Source organism: Schistocerca americana, chromosome 4, assembly GCF_021461395.2.
Source record: "Schistocerca americana isolate TAMUIC-IGC-003095 chromosome 4, iqSchAmer2.1, whole genome shotgun sequence".
NCBI lineage: Eukaryota > Metazoa > Arthropoda > Insecta > Orthoptera > Acrididae > Schistocerca > Schistocerca americana.
This window is the reverse complement of record NC_060122.1, coordinates 241,876,234-241,896,922: the sequence shown is the minus strand read 5'-3', so window position 1 is coordinate 241,896,922 and position 20,689 is coordinate 241,876,234. Positions and strand designations below refer to the sequence as shown.

At 39.9% G+C, this 20,689-nt stretch overlaps 1 protein-coding gene across 2 annotated transcripts in view; it reads left to right on the top strand.

The window, feature by feature from the left end:
* Window positions 1–20,689, top strand: part of LOC124612494 (transcription factor 25) — a 136,492-nt gene that overhangs the window by 28,354 nt on the left and 87,449 nt on the right. For both annotated transcript variants that reach the window (XM_047140732.1, XM_047140731.1), the window contains exon 3: window positions 11,118–11,290. In XM_047140732.1, coding sequence (XP_046996688.1) covers window positions 11,118–11,290 — 173 coding nt within the window. The remainder of the gene's footprint in view (window positions 1–11,117; window positions 11,291–20,689) is intronic.

Genomic DNA, 20,689 nt, shown 5'->3' with positions numbered 1-20,689 from the left:
CGCTCCCAGCGTGGTTTCAGGCGCTACCGTTCCACTCTTGACAACTTAATTCTACTGGAGGCAGTGATAAAGGAGTCCTCCTTACGCCAAAACCATTTAGTTTGTGTGATTTTTGACCTCGAACAAGCATATGACTCTATTTGGAGGTACACATCCTTCGCCAACTTCATGAATGGGAACTACGTGGATGCCTGCTGCTTCTGATCCAATTCTTTCTTGAGGACAGGCATTTTCGTTATCACATTGGCGATGCCATATCTGATTGCTATGTTCAGGAGAATGGTGTGCCCCAGGGCAGTGTCCTCAGTGTCGCATTGTTTGCCATAGCTATCAATGACATTGAAGATGGCAGGGCTAAAATACAGGGAGCGAAAGGCTATTTACAATTTGTACAGAAACCAGGTGGCAGCTATGAGTCGAGGGGTACGAAAGGGAAGCAGTGGTTGGGAAGGGAGTGAGACAGGGTTGTAGCCTATCCCCAATGGTATTCAATCTGTATATTGAGCAAGCAGTGAAGGAAACAAAAGAAAAATCCATGAAGAAGAAATAAAAACTTTGAGGTTCGCCGATGACATTGTAATTCAGTCAGAGACAGCAAAGGACTTGGAAGAGCAGTTGAACGGAATGGACAGTGTCTTGAAAGGAGGGTATAAGATGAACATCAACAAAAGCAAAACGAGGATAATGGAATGTAGTCAAATTAAATTGGGTGATGCTGAGGGAATTAGATTAGGAAATGAGACACTTAAAGTAGTAAAGGAGTTTTGCTATTTGGGGAGCAAAATAACTGATGGTGGTTGAAGTAGAGAGGATATAAAATGTAGACTGGCAATGGCAAGGAAAGCGTTTCTGAAGAAGAGAAATTTGTTAACATCGAGTATAGATTTAAGTGTCAGGAAGTTGTTTCTGAAAGTATTTGTATGGAGTGTAGCAGTGTATGGATGTCAAACATGGACGATAAATAGTTTGGACAAGAGGAGAATAGAAGCTTTCGAAATGTGGTGCTACAGAAGAATGCTGAAGATTAGATGGGTAGATCAGGTAACTAATGAGGAGGTATTTAATAGAATTGTGGAGAAGAGGAGTTTGTGGCACAACTTGACTAGAAGAAGAGATCGGTTGGTAGCACATGTTCTGAGACATTGAGGGATCACCAATTTAATATTGGAGGGCAGCGTGGAGGGTAGAAATTGTAGAGGGAGACCAAGGGATGAATACACTAAGCAGATTCAGAAGGTTGTAGGTTGCAGTAGGTACTGGGAGATGAAGAAGCTTGCACAGGATAGAGTAGCATGGGGAGCTGCATCAAACCAGTCTGAGGACTGAAGACCACAACAACATCATCAATGGCATTTCCTCTGTAGTTAGGAGCCCTGTCAAATGCTCTTTGTTTGTGGATGATTTTGCTATCTTCTACTCTTCCTCTGATCTTACGATGACGACGAGGCAGCTACAACTGACTATTAGGAGGCTGGAAACCTGGGCCCAGACAACTGGTTTTCGGTTCTCACCTGAGAAGACAGTATGTGTCAATTTTAATCAGGCTTGTTGGAGTTTTAACCAACCAGAGCTTACAATGGGGGACCGTATTTTACTTTTTCAAGACACAGTGTGCTTTTTGGGTTTATTATTTGACCCAAAATTAACATGGCTCTCACACCTGAAAGACCTACAAACAAAGCCCTTCTGGTTGTTGAACATTTCAAAATGCCTTGGCGGAAAAACATTGGGAGCTGACAGGTCCCGCCTCCTACAGTTTTATAGGGCATCTGTTCGATCACGCTTAGACTATGGCAGCGTGGTCTATGGATTGGCCCGTCCTTCCTATCTCCGGATGTTAGATGCTGTCCACTATGCGGGCATTCAGATATCGACTGGAGTCTTTCGAACCATTCCAGTTCAGAGTCTGTGTGCAGAGGCTTATGAACCACCACTCTGGATTTGGCGACATATCCTTTTGGCTCGACAGGTGCTGAAAATCTCAGCTTCACTTCAGTCGTTGGCATTTAGTTCAGTGATCCAACCCGCCTTCAAACGACTGTTCAGGAATCAGCCTCAAGCGACCCAGCCATTTGGTATACTTGCTACAGCCTGCCTCAAGGCTCTGGATCTCTCGTGCATGAAAATAGGCGCACAGGGATGGAACACACTGCCGCCTTGGTGTCTTCAGACGCCCAAAGTGATTTTTAGCTTGACACAGTACCCGAAAAATTGTACTCCAGATATGGTTTTTACAACGTTGTTTTCGTCTATTTTAAGTACGTACCATAGTTTTATCGTTATTTATACAGATGGATCCCAGCAGGGGAATGCTCTCGGTTGTTCTGTGGTTTTCCCTGATAGGGTTTTTAAAGTGCGTCTTCCAGAACAATTTACAAATTATGATGCGGAGTTATATGGCATTGTGATGGCACTGGAGAGGGTTCACAGTCATCACCGTATGAGTTTTCTTGTCTGTTCCAACTCTCTTAGTGCGCTGCAGGCACTTCACCAACTGTATCCGGTAGGACCATTTACTCAGCTCATCCATGACTCCTTACAGCAGTTCGAACACCATGGCAAGGAGGTGATCTTTTGCTGGGTACCTGGCCACATTGGGATACAGGGTAACAACATGGCTGATGAAGCTGCCAGGGAAGCATGTTGGGATGGTGCTGTCCATCAATGTCCCATCCCGTTGCATGCCATTATCTCATTTTCTGACAGATTAATCATGCGTCAGTGAGAGACTAAATGGTTGCAGATGTCGGACAACAAACTGTGGTCGCTCAAATCGACCACAAAAGCTTGGTGACTTTGGAAGGAGGTTTTGCTTACCAGACTGTGCATCAGGGATAGCCCTTTCACACATGGCTTCCTCCTCCAGGGGGGATGATCCACCATTCTGTGAAGTTTGTGGCGTGCTACTTTCAGTTTAGCATATTGTAGCTACATGTGTCCTGTATACTGATAATAGGGCAGCCCTTGGTCTCGCTGGAGATCTGCCAACCGTCCTTGCAGATACCTATACCAGTGTTAACAGAGTGGTGAAATTTTGTGAATTATCAGGCCTCATCCTTAACCTGGTGGGGAAGGACGGCAGACTTTAGTACGTTGTAAACTGCTCTGCATGTGGGGACAGCCTTCGTCCCCACCCATGAGATTTGCATGTTGACTTTTCGTCAGGGCGCTGATGACCGTAGTGTTGAGTGCCCCCTGAACCCAACTCATCATCATAATCATCATCATCACCACCACCACCCTTACCCTTCTGTCGTTCTTGTGGTTTTTCCTTTTTGTCCGTTTTGTGTTGTCAGTCGCGCTTGTTTTGTTCTCACCCTTGTGACATTGTTTTATTCGGAACAAGGAATCGATGACCTAGCAGTTTGGTCTCTTCCCCCCTGTTTTAAGTCAACCAGCCAACCAACCGACTCTCTCCTACAAAATGTGCTTGGCCAAGCTCCTTAACACCCCACAGCCTTCACCACTGCTTCCCAGACCAGCAATAACTCATGATCACAAGAAACAGTCACAACAGTACAGTGTTCTCAACCTTTTGCCCGAAGCATTCTCCCCTCCTGAATTACCTGTATTATCCAAGGGTATCATTTGCAGCCCTAAACCTGCATTTAACCGTGCTGCTTTGGTGAAGAACCTATGTTCCTTTACACGTAATGTCAACTGGAAGTATCACTTTGCAACCCAATCTCAAAATCTCTCCAACAGCAAACCTGATATTCAACCCTGCCGTGAACAGTTCTGACCACGATCCCAACTTGATCCACCACCAGTGCCTCAGAATCATTCCTTACAAGGCTTCCAAGAATTCTTCACATCCAGCATTGCTTCACAACCTTTCCTCAGGTCCCTACAATATGACCCTAACTTGTCCTCTGCAGAACTCCAAGCTCTAAATTCCCTAAAAGCCGATGACTCCATCATTGTCCTCCCAGCATACAAAGGATCTACCACTGTGGCACTTGACTGACAGGAGTATGTTGGTGAATGTCTATGCCAGCTGTTTGACACCTCTACATACAGCATCTGCCATCAGGATCCCATCCCTGTGGTTGAAACTGACCTGCAGTCCCTGCTAAAAGCCTCAGTTCCCTCTCAATGACTTACACCTCAGTCCATAGAACTTCTTACCCCACCAAAACGACGCACCCTCACCTTCTACGTAAGAGCGACAAATACAGTCATCCTGGCCATCCTATAGTTGCTGGCTTCAAAGCTCCCACTGAACTTATATCTGCCTTAGTTGATCAACATCTGCAACCCATAGTACAAAGACATCCCTCCTTTATTAAAGGTACCAACCATTTCCTAGATTGTCTGAAATCCATGTCTGTCCCACTCTCACCACGTACCCTGCTTGTCACCATTGATGCCATCTCCCTCTATACCAACATGCCTCACGTACATGGTCTGTTTGTTGCTGAGCATTTCCTGTCAACACACACCTGATTCCAGAGCTATGATGTCCTTGTTGATCAGCTTTATACTTACCAACAAATATTTCACCTTTGGGTGATACAAACAGATTAGGGGTACAGCCGTGGGAACCCGGATGGCTCCTTAAACCAACCTTTTCATGGGTAGCTTCGAGGGGGCTTTCCTGGGATCTATAAGCCTTCGGCCTCTGGTTTGGTTTAGATACATTGATGACGTCTTTGTTATAGGGACTCATGATAAGGCTGAACTGTTAAAATTCTTTTTCCCAATTAAATATCTCATGGTCCTATTCCGAATCCCATGCTATTTTCCTTGATGTTGATCTCATCCTCAATGAAGGCCAGTTACACACTTCTGTCCACATTAGACAGACTAACAAACAGTAGTACCTTACATTTTGACAGTTGCCAACTTTTCCGTATCAAACGGTCCCTACCATACAGCTTTGGCATTTGAGGCAAACATATTTGTTCAGATGCAGACTCTTTACAGCAGTACACCACAACTCTCACTTCAGCGTTCACTGGACGTAATTATCCCAACAGCCTAGTCCAAAAGCAGATTTCCCGTGCCAACACATTATCGTATTACTGCTTATCCCTCCAAAAACTCAACTTCGGAGCACACTACTTGTCATCCAGTATTATCCTGGTCTTGAATGTATTAATCAGCTACTTCGACAAGTCTATGACTTTCTAAAATCATGCCCTGAAATGAGATCCATTCTGTCTGAGATTTTGCCCACCCAACCTAGAGTAGCGTTTAATCATCCTCTCAATCTCTGCAATATTCTTGTCAGACACTATGCTCCTTCTGCACCCATCTCCCTACCCAATGGCTCCTACCCCTGTGACAGTTCCCACAGCAAGACTTGTCCTTTGCACCTTCCTATTTGGCATCTATTCCAGCTCTGTAATTGGCATAACATATACTATCGAAGGGAGAGCTATCTGTGAAATGACACGTCATATATCAGCTGTTATGTAAACATTGTTCTGTCTTTTACATCGGCACGACTACCACCCAGTTATCAGACAGGATGTGTGGGCATGGACTGAAGGTGTATATATGCAACACACAATATCCTTTTGCAGAGCATGCTGTACAACATGACAGTCATGACCTCGGTGCATGTTTTACCGTGTGCACCATCTGGATTTTTCCCCAGACACCACTTCCTCAGAACTCCGCAGGTGGAAACTAGCACTAAAACATGTCCTTTGTTCTCACCACCTACCCGACCTTAATTTATATTAATTCCTTCCATCCCAACATTTCTTCACTCCATTTTAGTTTTCTACATATTTCATTTTCTGACCTGTCTATTTTTTGCCATCCCCCCTCCCACCTCTGTTACACTTAGCTTTTCAATCGTATTCACTCATGCATGATGTTTTATTAGTAATCTCTGTCTTGCATTTTTCCCTGTCTTCAAACTTTAAGCTCTCAGGTTTTCAAATCTCATCCGGTGCAGTCCCCAACAATCAGTCTTTCTTTCTCATCCCGTCTCGTGAGTCTCCCCTGACCTGGGGTTCTTGGGTGACTTTTATGAACAGTATCCCCTTCCCTAAACATCTCCAGTCCTTTTCCTTCATACCTCTTCCTTCCCCTTCAGTTCTTCTGCAAGAAGAAGGAGCTACTGGCTCGTCAAGCTTGTAAAAGTTAAACCCCCCAATATTTGTGTGTGTGTGTGTGTGTTTTTCCCTTGCCACCACTTGTTGAGTACGTTTTTTATCTATCCATTTACATTATATTGTCAATAATTGATTATTTTCATTGTTATGTTTACATAATATATAGTATTTAATGTTTTAAAACTATTTTAATTTGTATTTGTGGTTTTATACCACTAAAGAAATAACTTGTAATCAATTATGCATATTCTAACAGTTATCAATATAAAGTTTTGAAAAAAAGGATGTTTTAGTCTCAAATTTAATAAAAAAGTAACATGGAAAAAATTTGCCTTGAAAATCTTTGAATTTGAAAATGATCAATCACTGGACACCCTTCTTTACTGGCTTATGTGAAAGTTGTCTAACAAAGAGAATATTGTCGGAGGGGCAGGGCTGTAGCACTGGCCTACGAATTTCAGTATCCACAGAAACATTGAAATCAAAGAAACTGGTGAAATCAGTTCATTATTGCAGCTGTCGTAACTGTATTTCTTTAATTTAAATGTTTCTGTGTGTATTGAGTTCCCAGGGGGTCTGGTACAGATTGACTTCTCCATTAAATCAATTCACCCAGTGGTACTCTTCCTACATCTCTCCTGGGATTTTTTGAAGTAACACGAGAGAAACGTTAATTATATAACGAGTCAGTTTGGGGCATCCACAGAAGGTAATATTAATTAAAAGGTAGTGCCATGTGGATATCTGGATTTGAATCCTAGTTTGACAGGAATTTTTGTCATCTACATAAATTCAAATGTTTACATTCAAACATTTTTTTCACTACAATATTTAAAAAAAATTAAGTCCATTTAAAACAAATGTTGTCTTTTGGAATGAAATGGAAGCCTGCAAGGTAGACCTGAAAAAGAAATCAAACAGCATGTATTTCAAATGAAGAAATGTTATAGCAATGTTACAAGAAATCAAGATTAGTTACCATTTCAAAAATGTTGAGATTGCATTATGTTCTGCTCAATTACTTGTGGTATACTGTACATTCTATCTTCTCATCAGCTATTGAATGAATGTTGTTAACTGTACTTATGAAATTAGTCCAGGGAGGTGTGTCAGAAGAGTCACTTTTGAACAAGATTTATCCCAGCAGGAATTGTGTGTGCTCCCAACTTAACCGATTATACTCCTCCTAATACTAGGGTGAACCACCTCTTATTTTCAAGTTATTTAGGAGAATACCATACCTTGTATAAATCTTTAAACTGTTAACATGGACCTATATTGGACAAAATGTGCACTTTGCAAGTCTTGTTCCATTTTCAGTTGTGCGTTCTCTCTCTCTCTCTCTCTCTCTCTCTCTCTCTCTCTCTCTCTACTCTCTCTCTTTCTTTCTTTTTTTTTACTACCATGGATGTGCAGTCAGTGATTGCATGAATATGGCGTAACAAAGCCCATTTTGGTGCAACATGTCTCCGAAGCTTTCTTGGAGTGTTACAGTTGCTGATTACTGCCATAAATCCAGTCTTATCCAAACAGTTTCATCCTCTCACAGGGTTCACAACTCTGTTGTGAGTATGCGCATGGCGAGCACAGTCCCCCAAGTTATTGCAGGACCTACTTCCTTTCTTGTTCTACAATCCTCCAACTATTCATACTTCTGTTACTTTCTTACACATGTTGCCAGTCTTTGATGGTGATCCGTCAGTATCTCTAGGTTCTGCTTTCTTTCATTTATACTTTACACTTTCATGTACATCAGCGTTTTGGGTTAAGTAATTTTTGGTACCTTTCTGAGTTAGACCTCAATTCTCAAAACTTTCTCCTGTGGTGTAAACTGACTGGGGAAAAACATCTTAAATAGCACCAACGGCATTAAAAAAGATTGTCTGCCCACAATAATTATTTAGGCTCATACATTGGTGTGAAAGCCAACTCAGTAGCCAGTGGAACCTCCTGACAACACAGGTGTCACACTTCTGATGTCTGAGCTACTAGCTTCTCATTCATGTCAGACATCTTTGCTGCAGCTGGATGGTGCCCATGGGAGAGAGCCCTTGATTGGGGTAGGTGCCATCAGGACAGATATTTCACGTATGAGGTGCATCAAACAACATCAACGTAATAACCATACTGATCTGGCAGTCTCAGCAGATTTCAACACAGATAGTTGCAATCCAGCTGCTCTCCCCATCCTGGCTACTCCGTGGGAAGGAGAGCAATCCAGGAGACTAACAATGAAACAATTTACCCAATACTTGGTGTGTTCTAGAACAGATGGAATTTCTACAGTGATGAACCCATTATTTTTCATGGGACAAATATTAAGAGCACCGGTGGTGCTCAGTAGTGTGAGTGATGTGGTTGTGGGCTGGTGGGGCCCAGTAAATACAGCCATGACCAAGAAACAATATCTCGTTAACTTCAGATACTCATTGTGACATTATAAATGAGAGGCAGACACACCCCAATCCAGTGACTCAGGCCAGGAAACGCTCTTGGCCAGCTGCTTCCATCCTGGTGAGAAGGAAGAGCGTCAGCACCCTGTGATGCTGATGTTAGATGGAGTTTGTGCTGTGACGACATTCTACAGTGGTGAATGTCCATGCTTATGTGGCTCAGGTCCGATGATGTCCACTGTGGAGCTGAAGGAAGACTGCCATACGTGGGACATGACCTTTTGCCCCCTGGTAGTTGTAAGATGGCGGTAGGCACGTACGAAGTCAGTGGCGCCGTGATGCCAGTTCGCACAAGGAGACTCAGTGCAGGAGTTGGCAGGCATGACACTGTCTTGAACCCATGAATGCAGGTGGAGATACCCAGTAATCTCATTGTCTGGCGTAGCCCAGGTGTCGTGGTGGTGGTGGTGGTGGTGGTGGTGGTGGTGGTGGTGCTGGACTCCAAATACCCCAACCTCAAAATCTATTATTTCTATGACTCTAGTGCGCACTTGTTACACTAAAACTCCACACCAGGTCACAGAGCTTGTAACAAGTCTTGCCCAGGAGTGGTGTCACCGTCCTGCCCTCTCCGTCTGTTACTGGTGCACAGTTCAATTTTCTGCTGAGTATAGCAAGCCTGTTTCGTGATCCTTTCGCGTACTCGTTATTCTGATACACATGCTGCCACACTATGCTTATTGTCCCACGGCAGCTTGACACAATGCTACAGTGTGGCTACTTAAAATTGTTCTAGAGTTCTACTAAATCTAGGTAAAGACACCACAAATAGAAGACAAATGTAGAGAAGTTGTCTTATAAGGAAAATTGCTAAATGGGTCACTGTTGGTTACAGCATCCTCTGCTGCACAATCTCAGGCATTTCAGGCATGTAAAAGACATGCTAAGGTACTAGTGACTGTTACTTCACATAAACTTTAACTATCGTGCAGGGAGTTATCTTTCACATAGACCTTACACTCTCATCATACGGAGAGCTATGAGCTAATGTAGAATGGCGAGGTGTGCAAAAAAAAAAAAAAAAAAAACAACCTAACAGATACAGGTGCTTTCTTCTTTATTTCTGTAGGAAATGTTCTCCCACAAAAAAAAAAAAAAAAAAAAAAAAAAAAAATTAAAGTTGTGATGTATAGAAGTGATGTGAAACCTTACATCCCTCCACCCATGAGACATTTCCATTGTTTACACTTTGAACATGTCATCCCACTGCTCAGTAGACCCAAAATTTGGAAATTGTGGAAGCACTTCACACGAATGTCATCCTCATGAACAATCACCTTTGTGTGTAAATTATGTGGAACACCACTTCCAATGTTCAGCAGACTGCCCAGAGTTTAAAAAATAAGATAAAAGATAAGGTCAGGCCTCAACCTTCGTTAGCCATTGTCCTCACCCATCCAGCCCCTTCCCTGTTCCCATTCCAGCACTACAGTCTGCAGCTCATGGTCTAGTGGTTAGAATTGCTGCCTCTGGATCATGGGGTCCTGGGTTTGATTCACAGCCAGGTTGGGGAATTTCTCTGCTTGGGGACTGGGTGTTTGTGTTATCATCATCTTCTTCTTCATCATTCCAGCACTACACAGCCCTCATTCCACCATCACACCCAGTCTTTTTATTTCGCTCCTTATCCTACACCTCCCCCCCCCCCCTCTCCCCCCCCCCCCCCCCCACCCTCCAGCCACTCACCTGCCCTCCGTTTAACATCCCAACTGCACATAGCTGCCCTACCCTCTCCTCACCTCTTCCCTGTACGTTCTCCAGCAGCACTTCACTGTGCACCACGTACTTCTGACAAATGCTTTACTGGCCAAAGGCTTTATTTGTGCCAGTCCTTTTGTTGTGCTTATCTGCGACTCAGCATCTCCGCTACTTCCTTTTTGTAATATTGAACCTACATATGTTACTCTTTTGATAGCCGTCGAAAGCTTTGTGGAGATTTTTTAGAGTTCTGGAATGTTATGATGGTGCTTAATATTACTTTTTAAACAAGAAGCATATTTACGGGAACAGAGCTCACTGATCAGTGGAAAAACACACACACACACACACACACATACATACACACACACACACACATTGTCAATACACCATCTCTAGCTGTGTAAAGAGGTCTGTGTGCAACATTATTGAACTCTTGAACTAATCCCAGAAATAATTCTCAAAACATGACTCTGTATTCTGTAAGTATTATCTCCTTGCACACAGTTTCCTAAAAAAAATGAAAACAGTGCAGAATGAATTAGTTTATTTGTACGTAATACGGGAGTACATAATTAGTTTATTTTGTTGTGATCACACTTCCTGTTAAAGCAACTTAATGTATGGTAGATAGTTAAATTTAAAGTGTATGTGTTACAATTCAGGCCATCTTATGTTTGCAGTTCCAAAAATTGAAACTTATTTACATCTTAGAGTGCATTGTATGAATAGATTATAGTTATTCCATTTGTTCCAATTCAAATAGCAATGATATATTTCGTGCTATCTAGTTTAAAGCATTATTTCCTTGAAATGAAATCTAAATAAATTTGAGGTCACCTGTATGCAAACATTGTTTTCATTGGTAATAATTAAATCATCTTACTTTCTTTCCTAGGTTTTAGTTGAACAGCTTATGCCAGGAGAAAATACTGATATTGTTAGTGTCACAAACAAAGACGGAAAAAGTGACCAGATGAGACCATTGCTGGAGGTTAGACGGAAAAATTTGAATCCAAACAATGAACTGAAAAGGATATTTGGATCTCGGATAATTCAGAATGAAACCAGGTGACTTAATATAAATAAGGTTCAAAATATTGTAGAATTGTTAAAAATAGTGGTGTTGGAATTTTCTGTGGAGAGGTGTACTTAGATCAGCAATTCCTTTGATATATAGATGTGAAAGGGGGTGACTTAGAAAGGTTAAAGTGGATCAAAGCAAGTAGTAGTGCAGGGGAAGAGATATGTGAATGAATGAAAGAGGGTTTGGTAAGTGTTCATCTTTCAACTGATAAGTTCTCTTCTTTCCCCAGAATGACAATAAAATACTTGAATGAGATTTTCACTCTGTAGCAGTGTGTGTGCTGATATGAAACTTCCTGGCAGATTAAAACTGTGTGCCAGACTGAGACTTGAGCTCAGGACCTTTGCCTTTCACGGGCAAGTGCTCTACCATCTGAGCTACCCAAGCATGACTCAAGACACGTCCTCACAGCTTTACTTCTGCCAGTACCTCGTCTCCTACCTTCCAAACTTTACAGAAGCTCTCCTGCAAACCTTGCAGAACTAGCACTCCTGAGTGCCAAGTAGGCTACAGCATTTAATTACATTTTTTTTTTAAAGTGTTGTCTTTTAAGCCCAACAAAAGAAGCTAAAAGCCAAAAAGTTGCAGTTACATTACATAAAGAAATATTTTTGTGTGTCTATACTTTTGACTGGAGGTCTGGGGGACAATGGCCATTCACTATTGTAAGAAATTAAACACCTACAGTTCTCCTTATGACGTCTTTTATTGTGTAACTACCAGTTTCAGCACTTCAGTGCACCATTTCCAGGCCTTAGTTGATGCTGAAGGGATTATCACCATCAATATATAAGATTCATCAGTGGCCAACATAACTGGTTTATGCAGACTGTCTTTAACTGTGATGTCATCTCTCGAACCATCAACTGTCAACTCCATATATATGTAACGTCAGTGACCGACATAACTGGTTTACGCAGACTATCTGTTAACTGTGATATCGTCTCTCCAATCATCATCTGTCAACTCATGTTGAGAAAGTTGGAGAGATGGTATCACAGTTACAGATAGTTTCCATAAAGCAGTTATGTTGGCCACTGATGCATCATACATATGGATTGTGATAACCCCTTCAGCACCAACTAAGGCCTGAAGATGGTGCACTGAAGCGATGAAACTGGTAGCTGCACAGTAAATGACATCATAAGGATGGCTGTAGGTGTTACATTTTCTTGCAGTATTTTGAAGTAGTTTTTACCCGTAAAATCTAACTGGTCATTCTACTTCATATATTTTGTCCTTGCTTATATCGATAGGCAATGTATCGAGTGATTACACGTTGTACTTATAACAACATCCCTATTTTATCTAAATCTTTTAGTGTCTCAGGGAATTTCCTTTGTCCTTATCTTGAGATTGTAATGTTTCCTTTGTGTAAAGGTTACAAAGAATCAAAATTGTACATAGATCTTGGGATACGTATAATGTTGTATAACTAACAGGCTTTTGACACAGATTATCTCCTGTAATGCATTCACCATTACAAGTACATGCTAAAGACAATATTTGTTGAATACACTTAGTGAAAAATTGCCTCCTCATCACCTACTTAATGAGCTACATATGGGGCTTTATACAATAACTAGTTTTCTGCTGTGCAAACATACTGTCAGTAAATGTTACTGTGTGATTATTTTGTCTGTATGTGACATACATAGAGAGGATTTTGAAATGTGACTTACATTGCAGTCTTAATGAGATGGTGTCTTTCTCTACTTATTGTTTCATCTCTACGTGGTTCCATATGCTGTTTCTGTAAAATATTTTAGCTTTTACCTGCTACAAAAAACTTTATAATTGTGTACCAGATACTACATCTTTATTAACTGTACATGTTTATATTGGGTTAGTACACAAGTTAGTACAATTTTTTTGTATGTTAATAAACATAACAGATAAACATAAAACAGATTCCAGTCATCAATAATATATTCTTCTTTGCTTTTTAAAACAGTACACCAGTATTGTGCTAACTTTTTGACTCCATGACTGTAGAAATCAGATGATTTTCAGCTGAATAACTCATGTTTGTTGTGCATTTTTGTCCAGAAACAAATTTCCTTGAAGGTTGCTCAATAGAGAGCAGAAAAGGCAAAAATCTAATGGCGCAAGATCAGGTGAATGAGGTGGGTGTGGAATGACTTCCCAACCCAACTCGGTCTAGCAGAATGTGAGCAGCCAGTAATGTATAGTAGCATCATTTCACACAGTCTTCCTGGTCACTGTTGTTGGATTGCATCTGCAAGACGTCTCAGGTGTTGACAATAAATGTTTGCAGTGATCGTTCTACCTTGGGGAAGCAATTAGTAGTACACCACACTCTCACTGTTCCACCAGATCCGTAACATTCTTTTGTGGACGTGCACATGTCTTTGTATCATGACTTGCCACTTTGTTTGGGTTCAGACATTCCTTTCTTTTGCTTATGTTAGCATAAAGACACCTCTTCTTGTCACCAGTAATGATACAGGGTAAGAATGGTCGGTGTTGTTCACAAACCAATTGATGATGAACAAGCACAAGTGTACATATGGCCACCCACTAATTTTTGTGATTTTAGCTTAGGGCATGTGGTACTCATTCACTCAATTTTTGAATCTTCCCCATTGCATGCAAATGTTGCATGATTGTGGAACGATCATAGCTATCATATTTGCCAGTTCTCGAGTACACTGACATGGATCATTGTGGATTAACGTGTTTAAATGATCTTCATCAAACCCTCAAGGTTTGCTGTCACCCCTCTATTGAACTCAAACAAAAGAATGTATCAGAAATGTTCAGGTGTGCCCTAAAACACAAAAAAAAAAAACACTAATCAGAAATGTTCAGATTTTTCCACTTGGCACTTCATTTTCTGGAGTCCACAGCTCCACTCACTATCTCCATATGACAAAATGGCAATATGTAAAATTAGATAGCAACGGTGAACTGCAAATAAAAAATGACAGTAGATAAATAAACCCATAGCAACCTGAATACCAACCAGTGATGCCAACCTCTGAAGCTCCAAAGTTCCAACCGGTTACTCAGAATGTCCCTTTTCTTTATAAAGTGTCCCACAGTAAATAAAAACGTGACGCCTAGCAAAAAGAGAGAGAGAGAGAGAGAGAGAGAGAGAGAGAGAGAGAGAGAGAGAGAGAAGGTTTAACAAAAGACGTAATAGACTATGATTCCATACGCAAGACGATAAACTATTAGTGGGGCTTAGGCTGCACAACTACAATATTGTTGCAGAAGAAGCTGAGTAGCTCCATGGTGTAGTGGTTATGATACTAAACTGTTACATGGAGGACCGTGAGTTCAAAACTCATCTGGACTGTACAATTTTAATTTCTATATTCAGTTCAAGTACATTCTAGAAGTATCCACAAATGTCGAGATTCATTGTACTGTAATGTTTTGTAGCTGTATATATACTGTATGTGTTGTGGCCGGAGGCAGTTCCCTCCACACTCTTGTATATGCAAGTGCTGAATAAACCTTCATTAAGTGAAGTTAGTGTTTGTCATTCATCTGATTACACCTTCTTCTACGTGACATTGTTTTGGCGGAGGTGCCGAGTATTGTAACGTGATAGCGCACATTATTGACGAGACAGTGGTTCCCATCAGGCCATGATAGAGCTGTCATTTACGTGTCAAGAAACCTGAGTTTGAGCCATATTCAACGGATCGCAATCTATTGGAGACAGAAGAAGAAGACAATGTCACGATGAAAACAACTGTGTGCCACCACATGAGACATCCTTCAGGTTTCTCTGGTGACGATGGCGAAGATCCGAACAAGTGGCTGAAGGTATATGAGTGTATAGCCAAATTTAACAAATGGGATGACACTGTGTGTTTGGCTAACGTATTTTTCTACTTGGAGGGCGCTGCCAAGCAATTGTATGAGAACAAGTAGTAGTAGTTCACCAACTGGGAAATATTCAAGGCGGGACTGCGCAAGTATTTTGGCGACACGCGCAACAGAAGTGCAGGGCTGAAGATAAATTGAAGTGCAGGGTACAGTGTCCAGGAGAAACAACAGCATCCTACATTCAAGATGCCTTGGAGCTTTGTAAAATAGTGGATCCTAGAATGAAGGAGGAAGATAACATTGCACATCTCTTGAAAAGTGTTGCTGAGGATATGTATCAAACCCTACTCCTGAAGGTGGTTTCGACAGCAGACGACTTCATAAAATGGAGCCAGTATATTGAGACAATGCATCAAAAAAGAATCACACAAAAGAAGTTTGAATGGCTTCCAATCATCGTACCGATGCCTGTAATGGAGGAAGAAACTGATTTCACAAGTATTCTTCGGCAGATAGTGAGAGAGGAAGTTCAGAAGGCACTTGGATTGAACAGCAAGCAGAAAACAGAGATGCTTCAAGAAGTCATAAGGGAGGAAGTGAAACAGACTTTGAACCCAATCCCTCAACCTTCATTTCCCTTTAAAACGGTGAAACAGTGAGGAACCTGTTTGGGTATCAAGGAAGACTGACGTATGGAGGAAACAGGATAACCAACCAGTATGTTTCCACTGTGGACGACTGGGACGTGGTACGCTATTGTCAAGAAAGGTGGCGGATATTTGATGACGCCTGCACCAAAAGACAGCAGGCCGATCTTAGCTGACGGGTCATTCCATGTCAAGTCACCCAGGCCTTGACACCAACCATGTCAGATTTTGATGAAACTTGATACAGTTACTTCTTTTATCATCCTGAAAGCACTTGTAACATTTTTTTGCTCTATCTCTTATAGTTTTTTTTTTATAAATTTTTAAAGTTTTTAGATTTGTCTTTGTTTCAGCAGTCGGAAATTGTAACTTAAACGTGTACTCACAACTAAAAAGATTTGTATATTAAAGAATACTCAAGATATCAGTATGAAATTTTGGAATAAGTTTGTGTATTATATCTAAATGTTAAAAAAAATTACCATAAAGGTATATTAAATTCTTCCAAACGGAAAAAAATTTATAAGGTTTTTTTTTTCTTTTTTTTTTTTAAGCTAACGGATGTTTAGTTTTACAAAAACTGCAATATCTAGGGTCTCAGACCTGATAGAAAGCTCAAATTTGTTTTAAAATACTCTTAATTGTATAGGCTATTAGATAAAAGAAAAATTATGTTGGCTTTTTAACCTGCTTAATAGTTATCTAATTTTTAAAATAATATTAATTATATTTCAAAAATAAAAAATGCCAAGTGACTTAGACACCGAAAATAAGTTTTTGTCTTCTTGGAGTAACAATGTACACTTGGATTTTGTATTGTTACTCCTGTGTTTTGAAGTAAAAAATTATTACAGTGTTAAATAGTGCTTGGATAGTATTTTATTAAGTTTATTCGAACTCTCAGTAAGTACTGTTGCTTAGTTTACAGAGATTCTTTTCCAATATCCTATAAAAGTAACCAGAACAGTAATCAGACCAAAAGTGAAATCAGTATGTCAGATATTCAAACCTGTAGTGTAGGGTTATTTAAAAAATCTGACTGTTTCCAAACAACCTACACACCTTCAAAAAAGTTACAACCGGTATCAGAATTGAGTGAGGAAGAAAAAGATTTGATCCACTTACGATCAGGAATTAATCTGTGTGAATTTAAGAATATATGTTCACACCACAGCTACTACTACTTTTTAAATGTTTTTGAAAAGTATCAAACAACATGTGTAGACCCACTAAGAAAACACAAAAAGCCCATCAAAAAATCGTTGAGAAGTGTAGGCTTGGATCTTTCTAAACAATTACTGGCAAAACATATTAGCATAAAACCTGGACAAAAGCTTTGTTCAACATGCCGTAACTTTTGTGAGGAAAAATTAAGAGTTGAAGTCAATGAAAGTGAAACAGATGATGAGGTCATGGTTGAATTAGAATCATTGGAATCCAGAAATGAATCCCTCGTACAAACAAACATTGCTCTTGATTATTTAGGTTTAACACTGATAAAGCTTCGTGGCTTGTCAGAACAAAGTAAAGGGTCTTGTTTTAAAAGGAAGGTCAGCAGTATTGAAAAGACTGCAAAAAAGGCGGTTTCAAAAGCATTAAAATATGATGCACCAAGTTCTGATGATGACGAAGAAGATAAAAGTGTGGTTGAGAAAGCAAAGGATTTTGATGTAATGATTTCTCTTATGAAAGAGAAGATTTCATCTGTTGGGAGGTCTAGAAAAATCCAGATCCTGACCTTGGCTCCAGATTCTTGGACTCGAAATAAAGTGATGAACGAATTTAATGTAAGTGAGTACATGGTGCGACAAGCTAGAAAGCTAAAATCTGAAAAGGGTATTTTGGAAACTCCTGGTCCAAAAAAAGGTAAAACTCTTTCTGAAAATACAGTAAGACTTGTAACAGATTTTTATGAAAAGGATGAAAGTTCCAGAGTGCTACCTGGAACAAAAGACAAAGTAAGTGTTCAAAAAAATGTGTACATGCAAAAAAGACTCATTTTGTGTAACTTGAGAGAACTCTATTATTCTTTCAAATGGGGGAATCCAGAGGTAGAAGTAGGATTTTTGTTTCTTGAGGCCTAAATGGTGTATCCTTGCTGGTGCTGCAGGCACACACACTGTATTAGTATGCAGTATCCACCAGAATGTTAAACTATTACTGGATGCTGTGAAAATTGAAGAATCTTATAAAGACCTAATTAAGATGTTTGTGTGCAACACAGAAAACCAAAACTGCATGCTACATCATTGCAACAGCTGTCCTGCAAATACTGCACTAACAGAGTGCTTAACTGAAAAACTAAGTGAAGATTATGATTTAGAAGAAGAAATTGTAATCAGTCAGTGGGTTAACACAGACAGGGCAGAAATGATCAAACAGTCTATCAGTGTTGAAGACTACATTTTTTTATTGGTTAGGTCATTGGAAAAGCTCACCCCACACTCGTTTATAGCAAAATCCCAATCAGCAGCCTTTAAAAGATTGAAAGAAGACCCTCCACCCAAAACAGCAATTATTGTGATGGATTTCAGTGAAAATTATTCCTTTGTTATACAAAATGAGATCCAAAGTTACCACTGGAATAGAGGTGGTTGTACTCTACACCCAGTTGGAGTTTTTCTAAGAAATGAGGAAAACAATGTTTTTGTTTCCAGCCACTGTTTTATTAGTGATGACCAAGAACATGACACTGGTTTTGTTAACTTTGTACAAAAAGAAATTACAAAGTGGCTGTCATTACATCACACTGACATTGACTCAGTTCACTACTTTATAGATGGTTGTGCTGGGCAGTGCAAAAATAGAAACAGTTTTAAAAATTTGACTGAACACTTGAGAGACTTTAATTTGAAGGCCCAACACTCTTTTTTTTTTTGCAACAAGTCATGGGAAGTCAGTTTGTGATGGCCTAGGAGGAACTATTAAAATAATTTTAAGGAAAGCCAGTCTACAGCTTTCAGACAAAGAACAAATAAAGACAGCAATCGATGTGTATAAGTTTTGTGAAAAAAATATTGAAAACATTCATTTTCACTTTATTGACAAAAAAGAAGCTGATTTGCTATGGTTAAAACTAGAAAAACTTTTTCAGCAACCCGAACCATTCCTGGAACTAGAAGTTTTCATAACTTCAAACCACTTCCAACAAACAACCTTGAAATTAGAAGGACCACAGATAGTGTAAAACCCTCCTTAGTCTTTTCTTTCTATTCTTCTTCTGATTGGGTTCGTGTTGAACCATCCATAAATTGCTATGTGGCTGCAAATTATGATGGTAACTGGTACTTTGGACTGGTAAAAACAATATTCAATGATGAAGAAGATGCAGAAATTCTATTTCTACATCCTTCAGGACCCGCTGCATCATTTTATTGGCCTGAAAGAGAAGATTCCTGCATAGTGCCTTTGGAGCACATAGTCTGTGTAGTAGACGCACCTCAATCAAGCGGCACTGGGAGAATGTATTACTTCAAAAAAGACTGTATCAGAAGAACTGAAAGCTCTTGGATGAAGTGGAAAAACAGTTTGAATCAGCATTAATGTTTATTAAAAAGACAAAATTACTCAAAAAATTCAATGTTTCAAGCAATCAGTTGGGTTATACATAAGTGTCGTAAGTAAACTATCTTTGTACATAATTCTAATGTAATCTACTATAATTAATAAACAACATGTTAAAAAGCCATCATTATTTTTGTTTTATCAAGTAGCCTATATGTTTAAGAGTAAATTAAAACAAATTTGAGCATTCTATCAGGTCTGAGACTCGAGATATTGCAATTCTTATAAAACAAAACATCCGTTAAAAAAAAAAGAAAAAAAATACATATATTTTTTTTCATAGAAAATATTAATATATTTTAATAGCATCATTTTTATCTTCAAATATGTATAATAAATAAACTTGCTGCAAAAATTCATGATGTTATCTAAAAGAGTTTTTAAGATAAGCAAATTTAAAGTTTTGAATACAAATTAAACTGACCATTTCCGAAGGTTCAGAAGATGCAAAACATAAAAACTTTAAAAATTTATAAAAAAAACTGTAAGAGATACAGCAAAAAAAAAAAAAAAAAAAAAATTGCAGGTGTTGTCAGGATGGTATTAGAACCATTTGAGCCAAATTTCATGAAAATCTAAGGAGGTGGGTGTAAAATTTATTTTTTATTGGGTGATTTGATATAGAATGACCCTGACGCCAACTCTGGGACGACTAAGATGTGGGTGCAGGACGACATAGATCATTGCCACAAGCTAGCTGCTGGAGAGGATGCTCCCCAACATGCCAATCAAGATCTCCATCGCTGTTTAGGAGCTCCAGCCAATCACCTAGCCACCGTAACTTGAAAAGCTAAAGGATGCGACCTTCCTTGGAGGTGAGGTTGCCGAAGAAAAAAATCCTCCGCCACCGATCACTACAGAAATGATAGGAAACGACGTCGATATCCTCATGGATCGCCGACCAGCCCAAACTCTTGTGGACTCTGGAGCATCATATTCAGTCATTTCGGAAAATTACCATCACCAGTTGCAGAAAACCATATTCGTTGACACAAAACATCTCTGCTGAAGGTGGCTAATGGGAAATATATAAAACCTACAGGAAGATGTCATTCATGTGGGTATAAGTGGCCATACACAGCCCTTAGAATTCATCATCTTACAAGAGTGTAGTCATGACGTCCTTCTTGGATGCTACTTCTTGAAAGCTTCTCAGGCAATTATAGATTTTGGTCGCTCGAAGATTATGTTTGATGAGATGAGATACTGTGGACAGGGAGATGTGCATCTGAGTGTGTGGGCACTTTGTGTGCTGGATAAAGTGATCATTCCTGCAGTCAGCACTAGAAAGGTAACTGTCATGTTTCATGCCGTGCATCAGCCCATGGATCTTGTAGTGAAATGTAAGAGAAGCATACCACTGAAGATTAA